Raw genomic sequence first — 22014 nt, 5'->3', positions numbered from 1 at the left:
GTGGTAACCTGGGCAGCAGTGACCATGAGATGGTCAAGCTCAGGATCCTTGGAAAAGGAAGAAAGGAGAGCAGCAGACTACGGACCCTGGACTTCAGAAAAGCAGATTTTGACTCCCTCAGGGAACTGTTGGGCAGGATCCCCTGGGAGGCTAATCTGAGGAGGAAAGGAGTCCAGGAAAGCTGACTGTATTGTATAGAAGCCTTATTGAAGGTGCAGGAACAAACCATCCCGATGTACAGAAAGAATAGTAAATATGGCAGGCGACCAGCTTGGCTTAACAGAGAAATCTTCGGTGAGCTTAAACACAAAAAGGAAGCTTACAAGAAGTGGAAACTTGGTCACATGACTAGGGAGGAGTATAAAAATATTGCTCGAGCATGCAGGGGTGTAATCAGGAAGGCTAAAGCACAATTGGAGTTGCAGCTAGCAAGTGCTGTGAAGGGTAACAAGAAGGGTTTCTACAGGTATGTTAGCAACAAGAAGGTGGTCAGGGAAAGTGTGGGACCCTTACTGAATGGTGGAGGCAACCTAGTGACAGATGATGTGGAAAAAGCTGAAGTACTCAATGCTTTTTTTGCCTATATCTTCGAAAACAAGGTCAGCTCCCAGACTGCTGCACTGGACAGCACGGTATGGGGAGGAGGTGAGCAGCCCTCAGTGGTGAAAGAACAGGTTAAGGAGTATTTAGAAAAGCTGGACATGCACAAGTCCATGGGTCCGGATCTAATGCATCCGAGGGTGCTGAGGGAAGTTGGCTGATATAATGGCCAGGGGTCTGCAATCACCTTTGAAAACTCGTGGTGATCAGGGGAGGTCCCAGATGATTAGAAAAAGGCAAATATAATGCCATCTTTAAAAAAGGGAAGAAGGAACTACAGACCGGTCAGCCTCACCTCAGTCCCTGGAAAAATCATGGAGCAGGTCTTCAAGGAATCCCTTTTGAAGCACTTGGAGGAGAGGAAGGGGATCAGGAACAGTAAACATGGATTCACCAAGGGCAAGTCATGCCTGACCAACCTAATTGCCTTCTATGATGAGAACTGGCTTTGTGGATTTGGGGAAAGCGGAGGACGTGATGTATCTTGACTTTAGCAAAGCTTTTGATACGGTCTCCCACAGTATTCTTGCCAGCAAGTTAAAGACGTATGGATTGGATGAATGGACTATAAGGTGGATAGAAAGCTGGCTAGATCGTCAGGCTCAACGCGTAGTGATCAATGGCTCAATGTCTAGTTGGCAGCCGGTAGCAAGTGGAGTGCCCCAAGGGTCTGTCCTGGGACCAGTTTTGTTCAACATCTTCATTAATGATCTAGATGATGGGATAGATCAGCAAGTTCGCAGATGACACTAAACTGGGGGGAGAGGTAGATACGCTGGACGGTAGGGATAGGGTCCAGAAGGACCTAGACAAATTGGAGGATTGGGCCAAAAAAAATCTGATGAGGTTCAACAAGTTCAGAGTCCTGTACTTAGGACGAAGAATCCCATTCACTGCTACAGGCTGGGGACCGACTAGCTAAGAGGCAGTTCTGCAGAAAAGGACCTGGGGATTACAGTAGACAAGAAGCTGGATATGAGTCAACAGTGTGCCCTTGTTGCCAGGAAGGCTAAAGGCATATTGGCCTTCATTAGTAGGAGCATGCCAGCAGATCGAGGGAAGTGATTATTCCCCTCTATTCAGCACTGGTGAAGCCACATCTGAACTATTGCGTCCAGTTTTTGGCCCCCCACTACAGAAAGGATGTGGATGAATTGGAGAGAGTCCAGCGGAGGTCAATGAAAATGATTAGGGGGCTGGGGCACATGACCTATGAGGAGAGGCTGAGGGAACTGGGTTTTATTTAGTCTGCAGAAGAGAAGAGTAAGGGGGGATTTGATAGCAGCCTTCAACTACCAGAAGTGGGGTTCCAAAGAGAATGGAGCTAGGCTGTTCTCAGTGGTGGCAGATGACAGAACAAGGAGCAATGGTCTCAAGTTGCAGTGGGGAAGGTCTAGGTTGAATATTAGGAAATACTATTTCACTAGGAGAGTGGTGAAGCACTGAAATGGGTTACATAGGGAGGTGGTAGAATCTCCATCCTTAGAGGTTTTTAAGGCCTGGCTTGACAAAGCCCTGGCTGGGATGATTTATTTGGGGTTGGTCCTGCTCTGAGCAGGGAGTTGGACTAGATGACCTCCTGAGGTCTCTTCTAACCCTAATCTTCTATGATTCTATGAATTGCCTGGAATTCCTTGCTTTCTGTCTGGGTATCTTTTACAAAAGCTTGACCACATCAGAAAATGCAGAGCCTAGCACCACTGATTTTAGTGGTCACCCCTAAGAGGAAACCTCCCCATCAGTGCTCTGCACGTTGGGGTAACTGGATGGGCACTTTGGAGGCCTGGCTGCCCTGCTGCACCTCCGATGGAATGTTCTGAATCAGCACTTCTGTGAGCATCACCTGTACAGATTCCCAGCAGTGTTCAGAAGAATTAGCCTTGGATTTGAGGATTTCTCCTTCAACTCACCATGAGGCAACCTTGTATCAGACATCTGGGAGTCTCCTTGGAGAGCCTAAACAACAACTTAGAGGCATTCCCCATGTTTCTTGAGTGTACTGGATGACATCATCAGACAAATTTCAAATCCATGGATGTCATAGGAGGCTTCCAGGCACGGTACATGCTGCATATGGTCATCTGCGTTGAACATTGTTATGCCACAAGATTGTGACTTGAAGCCAGAGACCATCCTCCTTCAAATGGCATTTGTAATAGAAACATGAGAAACTGCTGAATAAACTAGTGACATGGAAGAAACAAGAAAATGTGTGCAAGTGTTGAACACCAGTATGTATTGAAATAGAAATGCCAAGCTGTTACAATTTTTATTAAGGTTCTGGAAACTCAAGCTTCTCTGTTGGTGTCTACAATTTTACCAGAAATGCTCAATAAAAATGTGGGTAGTCTTTCTAATCTGAATAATTTACAGTCACAGAGCATGACTGCAGTTACCTTTAATCATGCTAACTTGGTTCATGGAACAGTGAAGCTGCAGCAGGGCAAACTTCAGTGTGGGCTATACCCACCTAGACCCCTGGGTAATTACTCATGAAGCTAGTTCATGTGGATGCTTACACTGCACAAATGTAATACACTTAAACAAGTGTAAGGCATTTTCCTTAGCAGCACACAACGTGCAATTAAAAAGTTAGTGCTAAACAACCTCAATAAAGCACACGTTTAATTGTTTAAGGGCAGGCCAACTGACAGATATCACAAAGTAGCTATTAATGGAGAATCATCATTAATTGGGGATTTTCTAGTGGGGTTCTGCAGGGTTGGTACTAATCCCAACGTTATTCAACCTTTTTATTAAAGATCTGGATTTTATCAGATCAGATTTTATTAAAGATCTGGAAATAACTATAAAGTCACTCCTGATAAAATTTGCAGATGACACAGACTGGTTGAGGGGTAAATAACAATGAGGACCTGGCAGTCACACAGAACAATCTGGACTGCTGGTAAACTGAGCCCATACACACAAAACACACTTCAGTATAGCTAAATTCAAAGTTTTACATCTAGGAAGAAGGAATACAGGCCATACAAGAAGAATAGGGGGAACTGCATCCTGGAAAGCAGTGACTTGAAAAGCATCTTGGAGTCATATGGATGAGCAACTCAACATGAGCTCCCCGTGTGATGCTGTGGCAAAAAGGCATAATGTGGTCCTTGGAATGTATAAACAGAGAAGTAGTGAGTAGGAATAGAGATCTACCTCTATATACGGCATTGGTGAGACTGTTACTGGAATACTGTATCATCCAGCGTGGGTGCAGAAAAGAACTACAAAATTATCTGAGGGCTGGAGCAAATGCGTTAAAGTGAGAGACCTAAAGAGCTCAATTTGCTTAATTTAGGAAAAAGAAGGTTGAGAGGTGACTTGATTAGCATATAAGTACCTTCACAGGAAGAAAATACTGGTTATGCAGGACTTTTTAATTTGTCAGAAAAAGACCTAACGAGACCCAATGGCCGGAAACTGAAGCCAGACAAATATAAATTAGAAATAAGGCACAATTTTTTTTTTAAATGAGGGAGAGATTAACCATTTGAACAAACAAGCAAGGGAAGGGGTGGATTCTTCATTTCTTGATGTCTTCAGTATAAGACTGGATGCCTTTTAGCCAAACACAGGTAATACTTTAGTCAAATACAATTTAATGGGCTCAATGCGGGGATAATTTAGCAAAATTTGATGTCCCACAAGACACAGAAGGTAAGACTAGTTGATCTAATGGTCCCTTGCCTTAAACTGTATGCATCTATAAACATGCTGGGGCTGAAGATTAAAGAATTAGTAGACCATGTCTCTTTCCGCTCTCCCAATACTTTAAATTTATACTATTTTTATTTGAAAAATTCAGCATAATCATGATGCTAAAATGAATTTCAAAGAAAAGAATATTCTTACTAGGTACTCCTGTAAAACCAGATAATTTTTCAGAACCCCTTTTAACACTGCTATTGATGTTAACGTGTGAGGCTTTCTTAGTTTAGTTTAAAGAAAGGGAGGGTAGGGTTCACAGTGCTAAGTTGTGTTAACAAAACAATTTTTCTTTTATTGTTCACTAATGAGACACTAATTGCGACCAGAATCCTACTGGGAATGTAAGCTTTTACATATAATAGGCCTAAGGACAGTTTTCACTGTATTTATGATGATTCTTGGATTCATTTTGTTCTGCATGAACACACTAGCACTAAAATGTTTTCATTTCACATGAAAGAAATTTCAGATGAAAGAAACTTTTAGTAATGGGAAAGTCGTAGGATCAGCTTCAACTGCAAACACAATTCAGGTTTTTCTGTACAGCACTATGATGGCAATGCAATTAAAGGAAAGGTACATTTTTATCTTAAATGTTCTGTTAACCTTTAATTAGGAGAAGAAATAGCTTTTTCTTAAATGGCTATAAGTCCTGAAATTACCAGGACACCTTCTCGTCTTAATGTAATTACAGTTTACTGTATGCTGATGAACAATATCATTCATTTCATTCTAAAATATTGAAAAAAGGTACCTAAAATTAAATGTTTTCTTGTGTTTTGTTAGTTGTCATAGAAAGAAAGAGAGAGGAAAAGTAACTATGAGTAGAAAGCCATAATAAACTATGATAGGTTTCTCACTGATAGATTAAAAATATATATAAAAATATCAAAGCAGAGTTTCCATCTAATATTTAAGACTTAATGGACAACACAGAAGGTTTACTCAATGACCCCTAACATACAGATATAATTTGCTGCTAATGTCCCAGTCATGATATTCTAATCCAGACAGTAGCACTTCTCCCTTTGCAAGGAATCTAATGTCCCAGTACCTTAATCAGTTTCTAGTCTTTAAAAAAATAAAAATGTAGTAGCAACCAGCACTAGTACCTTTCCTGGTGACCCAGATCAGATAGAAATTCATCAACATGTCTTTGGAGTTCACTTCCCTCCAAATTTTTCAACTTCTTCAATTCACTCTGAAGAAAAAACCAAAGTTCCTTGGCTCCATTTTCAATCCTTCTTCTCAATATTTCATGGTCTTTCCCCATGCCTGCTATTAAAAAGCATAAACATATCAGTATTTCCAGTGAAGTGGTACATGATGAAATTGAAACATTTGTGATATGGTATATAAGAGTTTAAGAACAAAAAGAAAACATCTCTCTACCAACCATCTCCAGTTCGTTTCTTATAGTTTTCTATCTGCTCTTTGGCCTTTAAAAGCTGCTCTTCTAAAGCATGTACCCTTCCTGCAGCTGGCCCCTGATCAATGGGACCATCCGGTATCCTAGAGCACCGGAAAGAAAATTAAAGCAATAATTAGGTTTATAAATTATGTAATATTTGCTTACTTCACTAAAACTAGTTACTGATAACACTTTCGGTATTATAACACATATAGAACCAACAAAACTCCAACAGAAACTTCTTCCCGGTTCAGCAATAATTTACACAAACAAGACTACAGTTCATTAACTAAAAGGAAAATGTCAGTGTAACACAAGATACTCTAATTATCACAACTGTATTAGGATAACTCAAAATTTCAGCAGCTAAGGTAACAAGTGGTGGTTTCTGGGCAGATACCTGTATCAAGAACAAACTTTAGAGGTGGCTATTAGGTTAGTCTTGGGAGACAATGGGGGGGAGGACAAACAAAATGTAATCCCTTCTTATGAACTCAATGACTTGAGGTTAGGGCATGCTTTTCCAAGATAAAACATTTATTTCTGATGATCTGTCGTTCTTCAGCAACTACAGTTTCAGATTATTATGGGAAAGTATACTCTGCAGCTAACACCCACTGTCTGGCCTGTTAAGATGTTATCTTTATAGCAATAGTTTGTCCTCAACTATCTTTACAGTGGCTCTTAAAACTTCCTCTTCCCTGCCTTCATTCAGGAAATGGGTACAGAATAATAATGTAGAACTGAAGTGATAAGTCAAGGCAACAAGAGCTACATTGCCAATCATGGGCAAAAAGGCACTTGCTGGAATATGGAGGAAATGGTATTGGTAGTCTGAAGACAGTGGTGTAAGAAAGCAAGTCTTGAGCTTCGATAGCACTGTCCAATGTAGAACTACCCTCAGGAGTCAAACTTCTAGTCCCCTGAGATTTTTCTCAGTCTCTGTGACACAGAGGCCCATGGTGGTTCACCACTTTGTGACAGCAACTCCTGTCAGACCTGACATAATCACTACACTTAACACACTATTGTCATGATATATACCCAAAAGGTGACATCTAATATATCCTTGGAAAACTAATGACTCACTAATCATCATTAATATTCTTGCATGATATACATATGGAGTAGGTTCAAAGAGTTTTAAGAATTACGTTCTTAAAATATGTTTGGAAAGCAATGCATAAGCCCAGTCTGCCTTAGACAAAGGAATATGCATTTGTTTGTCTGACTAGCCTGGTCATCAGGCAGAGACAATGAAGATACAGTTACATAAAAAGTAAACAAAGCCATGAACCTACCGAGTCGGGGAGATAGCCTCTTGCAGGGGTCTGAACCTCAAATGATAAGCAATTGAATCAACTGATTGCATACAATACTACTGTATTATAAAAGTGTATCAAGTAATGTATTTTATGAAAGCCTGTAACGCACTGGTGATGAATATCATTGTGAAGTGTATGCATTAACACTTCGTGACGAATTATGGATACTCACTAATATTATGCTTTGAAGTCTGTGACCAAACACAGGGAGAAACAGATTTTTCCCCAGCCCCAAAGACAGCATTGTGGAATCAATAGAATAGAAGCCCTATTTACATACAAATCAGCAGAGGGGTGGGAAACACACAGGCAGGGAAGAACAGCATGAAGTAATCCTGCTTCCTGAAGCAGGGTTAATGAACTCAGAGATATAAGGGGATCCATAGAGCCACGTAGGCGTCTTTCACCTAGGAAGACAAGGGAAACCAGGACCTCATACTTCTGTGGAAGGACCTGACTCAGAGAAATCAGCCATGGCTGGAAAGAAGAAAGACTGGTAAGGAATCTATATTTAACCAAGACTGTAGCTTTTTAAGTCTTAGTCACTAGAAAGCATATTTTAATTTTATTTGCTTGTAACCATTTTGGTCTTTATCCCTTGTACTTCAACTCACTTAAAAACCTCTCTTTTTGTTAATGAACTTAATTTATTTTTAATGTAAACCAAACCAGTACTCTGTTTTAATTGAAAGGATTGTTAACTCTAGCTGAAGTAATAAACAGTGCTTTTGTCTCTTCAAAGGTGCAACAAACCTTAGTATTTGTCTGAGTGTTCCAGGACAGGGCTGGACACTTCAGGGCAACCAGTTTTGGGGAAATTCTGGAGGAGGACTGGAGTCACTTTGCAAGTAGTAACCAAGGCTGGTGGAGACCAGGGTGGGGCAGGTTGTTGGGGTCAGAGTGCTGAACGAGAGCTGCACAGTACACAGACATTCAGGGAACTGTACGCTTGCCTGCTGGATATTGGTATCTGGGCTGTGAGCCACAGCAGCAAAGCTAGGATTACAGGGCAGGTGATGACAACTCCTTACTGGTCTGGGTTGAACCCCAAAATGTCAGTCTCACAATAGGAAGGCTGACAGCATACAGAACACCAAAATATATCTTCTTCATTCCAAACATCAACTATCTCCACAGTTACCTCTAATGGATCAACGGTTGGCATAAAATCAAGAAGGGCCAAATTAGTATGAATACTGAATCTATAATCTTAGCGGGTGATTTCAACAAAATATTGGATCTAAACTTTAATTAAAAAATAAATTAGCTGTAGACAAGCCATCATCAAAAGTATGCATTCATTATACTGGATAAAGCAATATATAGCAACACCAATGTTCCAGAAAAAGGCTACGCAGAGCTCTTGCTCTGAAATTCATAAAACACAGTCAAATATTTCTTTAGTACAAAAAACCCTTCCAAAAACTTCTGAAGATGCTGTTGGAATAACAGAAATATTAGTTATTAAATCTTTCTTTATTGTACACAGGTACTAAAGTTTGGCGTAGAAATGGCAGGGTATTTACCCAGGGCAATAGCATCGGCACATTCCCGTCAACTGTCCAGTTAAGCATACAGTGGCTGCATAGGAACCCTCCTGCTATTTTTTCTTCTTTACTGGGACCTGTGGACTGTAATCCTTCCAAACTGCACATCTACGCAAGCAAAGAAGTGAACGTGTTCTTAAATGACATTCACAGTTTGGGTCCCCCAAAGATTCAGTGGCTGCCATGTACTACCTTGGGTAAAAACTGACCAACTGGGATCATTTTGACCAATATCATAGCAATAGTCTGATCTCTAGCTCTGCCAAAAAAAAAAAAAAAAGCCATCTAGAAACTTTTTGGGCAATGGCTATTTTTTCAGGTTTTATATCTCCAGAACCCCTGACTTAAATGAGTCTAAATTTGGGTCACTAACTCTACCCACCACTCCAGTAATGTAAAGCAAATTTCAATAAAATCTGTGCAAGCATGCATATTTTAGAGCTTTTATAAGCACCATCCTTTAAATAGGAAAGAGAGGGAAAGCACTCCTCTACGCATCCATCTGCAGCATTGGAATCTCTCGAAGGTGTGAAGTGGCCCATTCATCTCAATGTGATGTTCTCAGATGAGAACACCTCATGGAGATGAATATAACCCGAAACAACAGTTGGGACAGGTGAATTGCTCCATTTACCTCAGTGTTGTGTTGTCATCCCCCTCGTGAGTGCTTTACAGCTTGTGATATACATAAAGTATGCCTGATCTTAATTCCCCACTCAAAGGGGTAGGACTTTCCCAGATCTCAGCTCACATGGGGGGCAGGTGGGGGGCCTCAGACCCTCCCAAAAGGGCAACACCCCCCCCCCAAAAGCCCAGCTCATAATAACGGGGTGTGGGGGATTCAACTCCTATTGATAGGCATGAGCCCCCAAATCCTAGAACATACAGCAGCGAGAGGTGTTCAGATGCCCGCAGAGTGCCACAGCTTCCCATATGCCAGCTTATATGAGGGGAGCACCGAGTGGGTTCAGACCTCCAAAAGGGGCAAGAGCCCCCCCAAGACTTGGGCATGCGCACACACGAAGGAAGATGTGGGGCTGAAATGTGCCCCTTCTCCATATCTCCTCCCGTCCCACTGCCAATCACCCCATGTCCTCCTTCCCAGTGTCCCAGCCCTCTACCCCTGAGTTCCCACACCTCCCTCACCTGAGCCTTCAACCTCTCTCCCCTCACCTACCACCTCTTCCCCATGACCCCCGTCCCCTCACTGCAGCCTCAAATTCCTTTCCCCTTATACCCTCACTCCTCCATTCATGAAAACTCCTCCCTGCTCAGGAAGTATTCACATCTAATTTCCCCCCCAAAGACTTGGATTATGTTCTCCCCAAAATAAATTTGTCACCGATGACTCAAATTGCAGCAGGTTCCAGCCACTCAGTACAAAACTACTTTTGTTTTAGGTGGGGGCTTGTGATTAATTTATCCTTAAATTATGTTAATTGAAGAGCCAGTTCTCACAGAGGTCTGTGATTCATCCAGTCATTTGTATCTCAAAGTTTAACAGTACAAGGCAGCAGGAACAAAGGTTTTTGGGGTTCTGTAATTGAGGAACTCCTTAGTCAAATGATCCCAAATTTGGATCACTAATGCTACCCCAAACTCCCATGAGGCACACCAAATTTCAAAGCAAGCCAAGTAACCATTTGGATTTTAGATCACTTACAAGAGTCAAGCTTTAAAGCATATAAAATAGAATGAATGGAAATCCTTCTAGCTGTTTTTCTCCATTGGCACATGCACACTGTAAAAATGTACATTTTCTTAAATACCATTCTCAGTTTGGGTTCCTCAAAGATTTAGTGGGTACAGTGCGCTATCCTGGGTAAACTCGACAGATTAAGACCATTTTGACCTGCATCACATCAACAGTTTGATCTCTAGCTCTGTGCAAAACACAAAAAAACCAGACGCTTTTTGAAAAAAATGGCTGGGGGGGGGGGAGATTATCTCTCTACTTGGCTCCAAATTTGAATCACTAACCCTAGTCTGCACCCTCCTGAGGCACACTACATTTAAAAGGAATCCAATTAAGCATACTGATTTTAGAGGATTTAGAAAGGTCTACCTTTAGAGTTAGTTTCAGAGTAACAGCCGTGTTAGTCTGTATTCGCAAAAAGAAAAGGAGTACTTGTGGCACCTTAGAGACTAACCAATTTATTTGAGCGTGAGCTACAGCTCACGAAAGCTCATGCTCAAATAAATTGGTTAGTCTCTAAGGTGCCACAAGTACTCCTTTTCTTTTAGAGTTAGTGTTGTGTCATGACTTCTGTTTATAGTGGTGCTGCCAGGCCACTATAATATATTTAACATACCCTTTGAGGACAGAGGAGTTTTGGGAAGTGTTGTGGGCATGCCTGCCCTGTGGCAGCTCCTGCTGAGCTATGTGGCACTGCATGCCTTAGTTTCCCTTCTCTCAGGGTCCCTTAAATCCAAACAGATGTAAGATTAAATTCCATGCTGGTGTTCTACTTTAATGAAATTCAAAATAAACTTGAAATAAAAACTTTCCCCTTGGTTTGAGGAATTGCAAAGCCCTCCTCCTTGGTGTGTGTGGTTCTCAATTCTGCGAGCGAATCTCCCTTTGGAGAACTTCTCTCTCTCTGACCATGTGCCTCTAACTGAGGGCTTGTCTACACTACAAAATTAAGTTAAACTTATCTAATTGAACCTCGAGCCCCCAAATTAATTAAGTCAATTGTGTGTGGCCACATTAGACCCATTGTCTCGATGTAGTGCATCCTCACTAGCAGCACCTGCATCAATGCGCAAAGCAACGCACCATGGGTAGCTATCCCAAAGTGCAACTTGCCACAATGCCTCATGGGACCAAAACGTTGTCGCAGGAGAGAATAGGAACATTGCGTTGGCATCCCACAATGCACTGTGTTCCCTCCTTCACATCAACAGCAAACAACCCAGTGGTTTTCGCGTCTTGAAATCGCCGCCCGTACGCCATAACCCCAGAAGCATGGAGTCTGCTCAGCTTGCACTCTTGCTGTTAGCACGTCAAACACCTTGCACTTTCTCTTGCAGTATTTCCAGAGCCAAAGTAGGGGCCGCCGCATGGAACATAGCAATGTCCTGCAAGTGGCCCTGCTGCAAGCCATTGAAAAAAACAGTTCACAGTTGCTGATGAAAGTCACAGAGCAGCTGCAGTCTGTCAAGCACTGTTTCTGGTCCCGTGAAACAAGCACTGACTAGTGAGACCGCATCGTTTTGCGGGTATGGGAAGACGAGCAGTGGCTGCAGAACTTTCGAATGCATACGGCCACCTTCCAGGAACTTTGTGCAGAGCTTCCCCTGCCCTGCAATTCAGCAACACAAAAAATGAGAGCTGCACTGAGAGTGGAGAAGCGAGTGGTGATCGCTATTTGGAAACTTGCAATGCCAGACAGTTATCGGCCAGTGGGGAATCAATTTGGAGTGGGTAAATCAACCATGGGAGCTGCTGTGCTCCAAGAGTGCAAGGCCACTGATCGACTTCTGCTATGAAGGGTAGTGAGTCTGGGAAATGTGCAGGATATAGTGGATTGTTTTGCCACAACACAATGGGATTCCCCAATTGCAATGGGGCGATAGATAGCACACACATCCCCATCTTGGCACCAGAGCACCTTGCCAAAGACTACATAAACCGAAAGGGATACTTTTCAATGGTGTTACAAGTGTTGGTGGACCACAGGGGGCATTTCACTGACATCAGCGTAGTATGGTTGGGAAAGGTTCATGACGTGCGCATCTTTAGGAACTCAGTTCTGTTCAAAAAGCTGCAATCCAGGACTTTCTTTCCAGACCACAAAATTAATATTGACGATGTTGAGATGCCTACAGTTATCCTGAGGGATCCAGCCTACCCCTTGCTCCCATGGTTCATGAAGCCATACACCCTCTGTCTGGACAGCAGTAAGGAACGGTTAACTATAGGCTCAGCAAGTGCAGAATGGTGGTTGAAATGCCTTTGGTTGTTGAAAAGGTGCTGGAGAACTAACAAGGTTGGACCTCAGTGAGATCATCCCCATGGTGATAGCTGCCTGCTGTGTGCTCCATAATGTCTGTCAAAAAAAGACGGAAAATTTTCCACGGTGGGCAGTTGAGACAGATCGCCAGGCAGCCATTTTTGAGCAGCCAGACACCAGGGCAATAATAAGAAAGGGGCACTGTGTATCCGCGAGACTTTGAAAAGCCATTTCAATAATGAGTCACAGTATTGTGAGCTGCTTGTCTGGATTGTGCTTTCCCAAACCTTCACCTAATTGGCATCACTGTCCCTGTAAAGCCAACCCCCCACCCAAGCCCATTTATTTTATTTAACAAACATAAGTAAAGAGGGAGAAGAGAAAGAAAAGGTAACATTGGGGGAAAGGGGTTGTAAAGTTAGAACAGGAGAAACATTTTCAGGTGTGTAACATAACCACATTCCAGACCACCAAAGGTCTCTGAATGGGTGCCTTCTGTTCCTTGTACCCTTCCCCCCTCCGCCCGAGTTAAGTGAAAGGGATAATTAACTTTTCGCCCATGCCTCGGGGAACATTTGAGGGAGGGTGATTTTGCGCCAGGCGATGCTGGCTGACTGTCCACCAGGGTCTGCAGAGGGACTCTACCCTCCTGCTTCTGTTCCCGCATTTCAACCAGATACCTCAACATGTCCGCTTGGTCCTTCATAATCCAAAGCATCTCATCCTGCGTCGCACACTCTTGCTCATTGGAAGCTTTCTTTCTCTCTATGTCCACGTCTATCTTCTCGGACAGCGAAAACCTCCACGCTCTCAGCTCTGCGTCAGTTGTCCTGGAGGCGTTCATTGTCTCGGTGAACACGTCCTCCCACATTCTCTTTCTCCTCCTTCTAATCTCTGAAAGTCTGCTTTCAGGTGTTGATGACCCGCCGAAGGACACATTTCCAGCTGTCACTCAGGGGAAAAAGATAAAGGAGCCATTGTACACAAATAATATGTTTCCATAGCAAGGCAGTTTTCATTAAAAAAAAAAACAAACCAAAAACCTTTATTACACTAGGTGCAAGCCATAACATAACAAGAATCCATAACCATTCACTGTGTCATTTTGCTGTTCCAGCCATGGTGAGTAGGCCCCCCCGGGTCATGGGTGACCTCACTTTTAATGAAGTTTATGACAGGCTCATGTCGGGAGCACAGGTAGCTAGTCAAACAATGGTTCTTCCCCATAGCACCACAGGAAGCTGTTTACGAATGGGGCAAGGGAGGAACATTTTCACTCCCAAATTGCGGAATCTCTCTTATGGGACCCCAGTCCCCTATCAGCCACTTTAAACTACTTGCCAACCTATGCCGAGCACAGTAAAGGCACATTAGTGGACGCATGGTTTGGCAATCCGGAATGTGGGGGTGGGTGCGTATTTGCCCTTTTTTTCCCCGTGTCAGAGCACTTTTAATGAGAACTTGCCCCGTTTCCCCTAGGCAACCCTATGTGATATCAGTCTCCTGAGGGTAATGGAGGCAGAAATGAAGGAGATGCTGCAAGCATCTGGGTATAGACCCAGTCCTTATGCTGTGTACTGCAATGATGCCAGCAGAATTAATTCAGGAGTTGTTTGGGAAAGTGTTCTACCACAGTGAAAGACATAAGACTGCCCTGCCCAGAAACCTTTTGCAAAGGATTGCAGAGTACCTCCATGAAAGTTTCCTAGAGATATCCATGGAGGATTCCCGGGCTATCCCAATCCACATAAACATTCTTTTCCAGGGGCCACCCTTTGCGTAGCTGGAGCGGCCTCTTTAAGCAGAGAGCCACAGCACCTCGCCTTTTCTTCACGGTAAGCATGCAATACCTCCGAATGTGTTTGCCCGCTAAAGTTTAACTGGACTTTCATTTTAACTGTATGCTCACCAGACGTGCCTTCCCTAGCATCACAATCCACCACGGTGATCTCCTGTGACCCATAGGGCTCCAGGGTTAAAAATATTTCCTGGCTCTTGGGGAGAATGGATCCACCGCTTGCCTGTCTCCCATTATCCTCCTCCTCCTCCTTCTCATCCACCATATAACCCTCCTTGTTGTCCCTAGATTCACACACCTGTGAGGTGTCCACATTGCTTGCGGGGGTGCTGGTAGGGTCACCCCCGAGAATCGCATGCAGCTCGTTGTAGAACTGGCATGTGTGGGGTTCAGCACCAGAACAACTGTTCGCCTCCCTTGCCTTCTGGAACGTTTGGCGAAGTTCTTTTATTTTCACACAGCACTGCGCTGTGTCCCTCATGTAGCCCTTCTCCCCCATTCCACGAGCGATCTTTGCATAGATGTCAGCGTTTCTTCTGCTGGATTAGAGCTCTGACTGCACAGACTCTTCTCCCCACACAGTGATGAGATCCACGACCGCCTGTGCAGACCAGGCTGGAGCACATTTAGGGCGTGTAGTCTCCATGATCAGTTGTGCTCAAGCTGGCACTCTCCCAATGCTGATCAAACAGGAAATGGAAATTCAAAAGTTCCCAGGGCTTTAGCAGGGGAGGGGCTTTTTCCTGTGTACCTGGCTGCAGTGCAGCAGAGTTGAAAATGATCTCCAGAGCAGTCACAGATGAGAACTGTGGGACACCACCTGGAGGCCAATTAAGTTGAATTACACAACGCTGCGTCTGCATGACTTCACAGTCAGGCCATGAAAATTGAACTAAGCGCTACACCTCTCGCAGAGGTGGATTACAGAAGTCGACGTAAAGGACCTGGTAGTGTACACACATACATTAACAGGTCAACGTAAGGTGGCTTCCTTCAATGTAACTCTGTAGTGTAGACCAGACCTGAGTCCTGATGGCCTTTTATCAGACCCAGGTGCTCATTACTCAATTAGCTGTCTAGATGGGCTACTTAAACTAGCTCATCACAGGCCTTGACTCCCCTTAAAGGGAACAGTAATCCCATGACAGGGAGGATGGGGAAAGAGTCAGGGGTAGTATGAGGGAAATGAGAGTTTTAAACTGTCCCCTACCAAAGCCCACTATGCTGCCATTTCAGCTACACTTTACATCCATTAAAGTCACCTTTCTACAGTAAAAGCTAAGCTAAGAGCTATTTAATACTCCAAAGTTAGATTTTTACAAAAGAAAGTGAATTTAAATTGGCTATTAGACTGCAATTACTGATGAGAAGGGCAGTGAGGCTTCTGAGGATAAGGAGTTGAGGGAAAGGGTCCAACTAGACAAGAGAAACTTTCAAAAAGAGAGAGCAAGCACCCACACAAGAACATGAGCAAGGAATGAGGGTTATAATACATATTCAAAGCAGTAGAGAAAAGATTTTATAACCATTTTCTTATTGTAGTTTTGTCTCCTCTGAATCTGTTACCTCATCAAACTTGGAATTGCTTTTCCCCCCATTTCTCAAAATTAGGAAAGAGATTCCTTTCCTCAACCTGCACAGCCAGCCCATCAGTATCCACAGATACATCTGGAGAACTGCATGTGAGACACAGTGGCAGCTCACCAGTGAGATGTCTTTGCACCAAGCAGCTTCCATATATGCCTGGTAACCCTATTACAAGCTCCAGCAGATCATTTGGATTATAAATACTAAATGTTAAGTATGTTTTTATATACATTTTCTTGAACAGTTCCGCTGCTTGAAATTTTCTAGATAATGTTACAGTCCAAACCAAACTTTGACATCTAATTTAGGATGATAATTTTAGAGGTTATCTCCAAAACTATGACACAGCCTTAACAACAGATGAACATGTCAATATAGCTCCAGTACAGTATATCTTCTTGCCTATTTGTTTTTTATCTTTCTCAGTAAGATAATATAATAAACTAAAAGGACAAATTAAAAAGGACAAATTAAAAAAATAAACCTCTTGACATATCCTTGACGTACCATGCGGGGGTTTTTTCTAGTACAAAACAACCAACAATTTTGCATATGCTGTTTCCTGCCAGCTCACAGTAAACAGAAACCATTTTTTCAATATGAAACCATGGCAACTGAAAATATTTCAGTCAGATCTTAAACATTTAACAGCTCTCAGAGATTCTCCACAATTATGTTTACTTGATATTTTGTGCCTTGTTTAGTGGTAAAATTGCACATGCAAACGACCATGCAAGCAGAAAAAAAGTATTTTGTTTAAAACATCCATTTTATTAAAAAAACATTTTCACATAATCTCCAGGTGACACAGATGGATGTCAGCACAGGGAACCAAACAGAAAATGTAATCATAGTGACATCAAATTTAGCTGAGGAGCACTGGTATGACATATACAATAGGTCCAAGACTTCTACATCCAGCAGTAGGTATTAACACTGGAGCCCAAGTTTCACTGAAGGAAAAGAAACTGACAAATAACAGAGACAAATAAAGCTTTTGCCTAAGATATAAGGGGGTTTTTTGTGTGGTTTTTTTTTTTTTTTTTTTTTTTTTTTTTTTAAGTACAACAGCCATCCCTATGAACCATAAAGAGATCTCAGAGATACATAGAATTCCCTCAAAAATCCTAGAACAGTAAATTCTGAATAAACTATTCCAAGATCATCTGTCTTTAAAGAAAATTTTATAGCAGAGTAGAATACTCCAGGTTGTATAATCTCACTTTAAAACAAAATACTGATGTTAACCAATTTGATTTATTTATTTTTGCATATCAGACTTCCCTAAGAAAAAAAGGTTTAAGTGCCTACGGCACTAATTTTCTCTCAGCCTCTAGATATTTTAACAGGTTACAATGAAATTCTCTCTACAAAGAAATGTGAAAAATTCCTAAAAGCAATCTATTGAATCTGTTGATTCTTTTTATTTGGCTTTTTCTCAGCTATTTGCATGGAGTGGAAGGTCTATTAACTGACTTCACCAACACTGGGATTTGTTTTTCTTTGATACTTTCCTTTAATTCAATAGTTTTTATTATGGGAAGGAAACAATACCCGGTTACTGAGGTAAGAGGACAACTGGCAGTAGCAAATAAGCATAAAGAACACAAACTGACTTGACTCTTCTATAAGATCAACCTTAGAAAGAGGACAGTACCAATGAGACAAACCTCAGGTAACTAAAACCAGAAGGGAAATATTAAAGGTGACCTGCAAACAAATATTGGGGGCTTCATCCTCGGCTGATGTAAATCAGCACAGGGCTATTGATTTAAATGGATCTATACTGCTTTATACCAGCTGAAGATCTAGCCCTTAGTTTTTAGAATTCTATGCTGAACCAGTAAAGGTAACAGCGATGATTATCATATAACAACTGAAAAACTCCCCCCACCCCATTTTACACACACTTGCTCTCTGTGAAAGCCCAACTCCACACCCAACTTCAGATTGGAGCCACCTATAGGGATATAATAGAACAAAAATATTTTAAAATTATATTAATTTGCTTCGTTTCTCTTTAAAAATATCTTTGTATCAAACGAGCCTTTGATATGTTTATAACATTAAGCTCTACAAGTTAAGTCCTCACTGGTGCTTAGTAAGTGCGGAGCAGTTGAGGGGAGAGCCACAATGGGGCTGTTTGAAGGTAATTGATTTTGAAACCGGTTCTATGGCAGCATCAGCCCGAAGTGATTTAAGGTACGCACAAGTATCTCCCTCAAATTAGAAACCTTTCTGTCCTTTATTAACAAATGTTTAGAGCTACATGAGTTATGTCTAGTATTACTGATGTTTGTAATAGGTTTGATTTTATTTTACCCTTTTCCCTCCCTTTCTTAAATATGTTCCTATTCCAGGGTAAGAAACAGATTCTTGAGATTAATTTTACCTAAAAGGAACACAGGTTCTACAAGACACAAACTGAATGTTTTACAGATTATAGGAACAACAAGCAATTAAAGTTTCCTCTGAACTAGTACAAAAAACTCATCTTTTTCTGAGCTAGCTACTGAATTTCAGGTGTGTGGAACCTGTGAGAGAACTCGACTGTCCTATACGTGTTGCAAGTAACTTGCAAACTGTCTTAGACAATGCATGCATTTGTGAATTAGATATATTGTGTGCCCTGATCATAACAGATACTTTGTAGAAAATTCTAGTTATCCATTTTTGTCTGTATTTACTGCAAACCATTTTGTGGCTGTTACACTGACGTTTGCATATTTTTTCTATTGATCTGATATATCATCTCACAGACACTATGCTGTGTTTCCTGTGTTCCTACAATCCTTTGCCTACATTTATTTGATCTAAATAATTTAAAATGTTGCATGTATAGTTGTCTGTGGCAAATGAATACAAATTGTTAAAAATCAAAGATCTTTGTTTCAGGACTGCTGGCTTGAATTAAAAATCATTTGATTAAAAGAATCTCTTGCTGAAAAAAGTAAACAATGATTTCCCTATACTTAATCATAATGGGATTACTACTATTAATTTTAATATAAAATATTGAACAATTAAATTACATTTATAGCATTTTGCATCATCTTTGGTTGAAACCTGATGGCATCCCATTAAAAGATAATTTTCCACATATCTCAACCTCTCTCATATTTATACACCCAACAGAAGAGTCCCTGGCTTGCCAGTTACACATAGGATGATCTGTCCCTATATCTCTCTATCTTTAGATTTGGATGCTACAGTTGATAGGCTGTATCAGCATCTAGCAGAAACCGGAATTTGGAACTGTTAGCTGACTGAAAGTGAAAAGAGAAAACGTTGGTGACTGGGAGAAACAATTGAAGGAAATGGCAGAGATACTGGGTGAAATCCTAACCCCCCTAAAGTCAGTGGGGTCAGAAATTTACCCAATATCTTTACATTCATTTTAAGATCAACAGGCCCAGTTAAATTGAACCCAAGAGTCTGAAAAGAGTGGGCTGAGGAGCCCTCCTGCCCACTGATGTTAATTTTTAATATATCTTGGCATACCGGGAAAATTCCAGAAGACTGGAAAAGTGCTATTGCCATACTGACATTCTAAAAGGGTTAGCAGGATGACCTGGATATTATAGGCGAGTTACCCTGACATCAACCTTAGGGAAAACAATGGAAAAACTGACACATCATTTAGTCAAACGATGGGAATACAATTAATGCCTGTCAACATGGTTTCATGGAAAATACCTCATATAAAACCTGATTTTTGATATGATAAATTTGGTGGATCATGATAACTATGTTTTTAGATTTTTGTAGAGAACTTGACTTAGTATCACACCATATTCTGATTAAAAACATAGTGATATATAATATCAATAAAGCACACCTTAAATAGACAACAACTAGCTATCTAACATATAAAAAAAGTAGCTGTCAATGGGGAATCATAAGAACGGCCATACTGGGTCAGACCAAAAGTCCATCTAGCCCAGTATCCTATCTTCCAACAGTGGCCAATGCCAGGTGCTTCAGAGGGAATGAACAGAACAGTTAGTCATCAAGTGATCCATCCTCTGTCCCCCATTCCCAGCTTCTGGCAAACAGAGGCTAGGGACACCATCCCTGCCCATCCTGGCTAATAGCCATTGATGGACCTACAAGGGGGGATTTGACAGCTGCTTTCAACTACCTGAAAGGGGGTTCCAAAGAGGATGGATCTAGACTGTTCTCAGTGGTACCAGATGACAGAATAAGGAGTAATGGTCTCAAGTTGCAGAGGGGGAGGTTTACGTTGGATATTAGGAAAAACTAATAGGAGGGTAGTGAAGGACTGGAATAGGTTACCTAGGGAGGTGGTGGAATCTCCTTCCTTAGAGGTTTTTAAGGTCAGGCTTAGCAAAGCCCTGGCTGGGATGATTTAGTTGGGGATTGGTCCTGCTTTGAGCAGGGGGTTGGACTAGATGACCTCCTGAGGTCCCTTCCAACCCTGATAGTCTATGATTCTATCTTCCATGAACTTATCTAGTTCTTTTTTGAACCCTGTTATAGTCTTGGCCATCACAACATCTTTTGGCAAAGAGTTCCACAGGTTGACTGTGTGTTGAGAGTCATGAATGAATAGGGTGTTACTTGTTGAGTTTCGTAGGGATCAGTTCTGGCTTAATGCTATTCAATATTTTTGTCATCAGTAATGTGGAAGTAAATATAAAATCACTACTGGTAAAAAACTCAGGATGACACAAAGGTTGGCAAAGTTATAAAAAGTGATGAGGACTGGGCAGTCATACAGAGCAATTTGGGACACTTGGTAAGCTGGGCCCATTAAATAAAATGTATTTTAATCAACCAAATGCAAAGTTGTACATCTAAGAACAAAGAATGAAGTCAGTACCCATAGAATCTGGGACTGTATCTGGGAAACCAGTGACTCTGAAAAGGATTTTGGGCTCACAGTGGACAAGCAACTCAACATGAGCTCCCAGTGCAATACAGTGGCAAAAAGGGCTAATGAAATCCTTGGATGTATAAATAGAAGTGGGAAAGGGATTTCCCCTCTATAAATGGTATTGACAAGACCAGTACAGGAATATTGTGTCCAGTTCTTGTGTGTCCATAGTTTTGAAAGGATGTTGAAAAATTGGAGAAGGTGCAGAAGAGAGACAAAAATGATTTGAGTACTAGAGAAAATGCCGATAGTGAGAGACTTAAAGAGCTCAATCTGTTTAGCTTATCAAAAAGAAGATTGAGAGATGACTTAAAAGACTCTTCTGTCTGCTGGAGAAAGGCATAAGAACCAGTGGCCAAAAGTTAAAGACAGACTTCACATTAGAAATTTTTAATAATGATGGTATTGGAACAAACTACCCAGCGAACTGGTGGATTCGCCAACTCATGATGTCTTCAAATCAAGACAGGTGCCTTTCATAAAAATATTCTTTAGTGAAACATATTATTGGGCTAAATGCAAGGGAACTGAATGAAATTCTATGGCCTGTGTTGTATAGGTCAGACTAGATGATGCAATATCCCTTCAGGTCTTAAAATCTATGAAACATATGACTCTATGAATAACTAGTATAACATTATCTCAGCCTCCCTTCCCTCCACCCCCAATCATATCCCCTGCAAACATGGGTGCCTTTAATGGCCATTGGAAGATATTTGAAAATTCTAGCTAATAACCTTATGCTTGAAAAGGTAGTCTCAAGGTAAAAAGAGGCACTAAGTAAGTCTAAAATAAACTCAAAGAGTTGCATACTTTGTTAGCTGAGAAATAAGCCATCCTGTAAAACTCACTTGCACTAACCAGGCCTGAAAAATTCAGGAAAGGTTTTTTGGAGGTCATTAAGAACTCCCTGGAGATCTCTTAACACAGTGAGTCTTAATATAGATTTGAGAGGAGTTGCTTCCTTGACCTAAACAAAGAGGGGCTGTTGTATTAATTTATATGGAATGTATTTGCCAAAGATATTAACGTGACTATGTAACTGTCCAACATTAAACAGTTGGAAACAAGGTTTGGGGTTTTGTATACAGAGACCTCAGCCTGATTAGTACCATTTTAATGGTAAACACCATTAAAAATCTTTTAAACCTTTCATAAAAGATACAGAAAAAGAAG

General features: G+C 41.5%; 1 protein-coding gene across 8 annotated transcripts in view; it reads right to left on the bottom strand.

Moving 5' to 3' along the window:
* The window catches only part of FUT8 (fucosyltransferase 8), a 291145-nt gene that overhangs the window by 80370 nt on the left and 188761 nt on the right, over positions 1-22014 (bottom strand). For 6 of the 8 annotated variants that reach the window (XM_073348344.2, XM_073348345.2, XM_073348346.2 and 3 more), the window contains 2 exons: positions 5714-5829; positions 5430-5595 (listed from right to left, as the gene is read on the bottom strand). In XM_073348344.2, the coding sequence (XP_073204445.1) occupies positions 5430-5595; positions 5714-5829 (282 nt within the window). Of the gene's footprint in view, positions 1-2510; positions 2646-5429; positions 5596-5713; positions 5830-13236; positions 13502-22014 lie in introns of those variants that run through there. The other 2 variants (XM_073348348.2, XM_073348349.2) reach the window with 2 other exon arrangements.

This window comes from Lepidochelys kempii, chromosome 6 (assembly GCF_965140285.1).
Source record: "Lepidochelys kempii isolate rLepKem1 chromosome 6, rLepKem1.hap1, whole genome shotgun sequence".
NCBI lineage: Eukaryota > Metazoa > Chordata > Testudines > Cheloniidae > Lepidochelys > Lepidochelys kempii.
The sequence above is the reverse complement of the archived record's forward strand: the minus strand, read 5'-3'. Positions and strand labels throughout refer to the sequence as shown.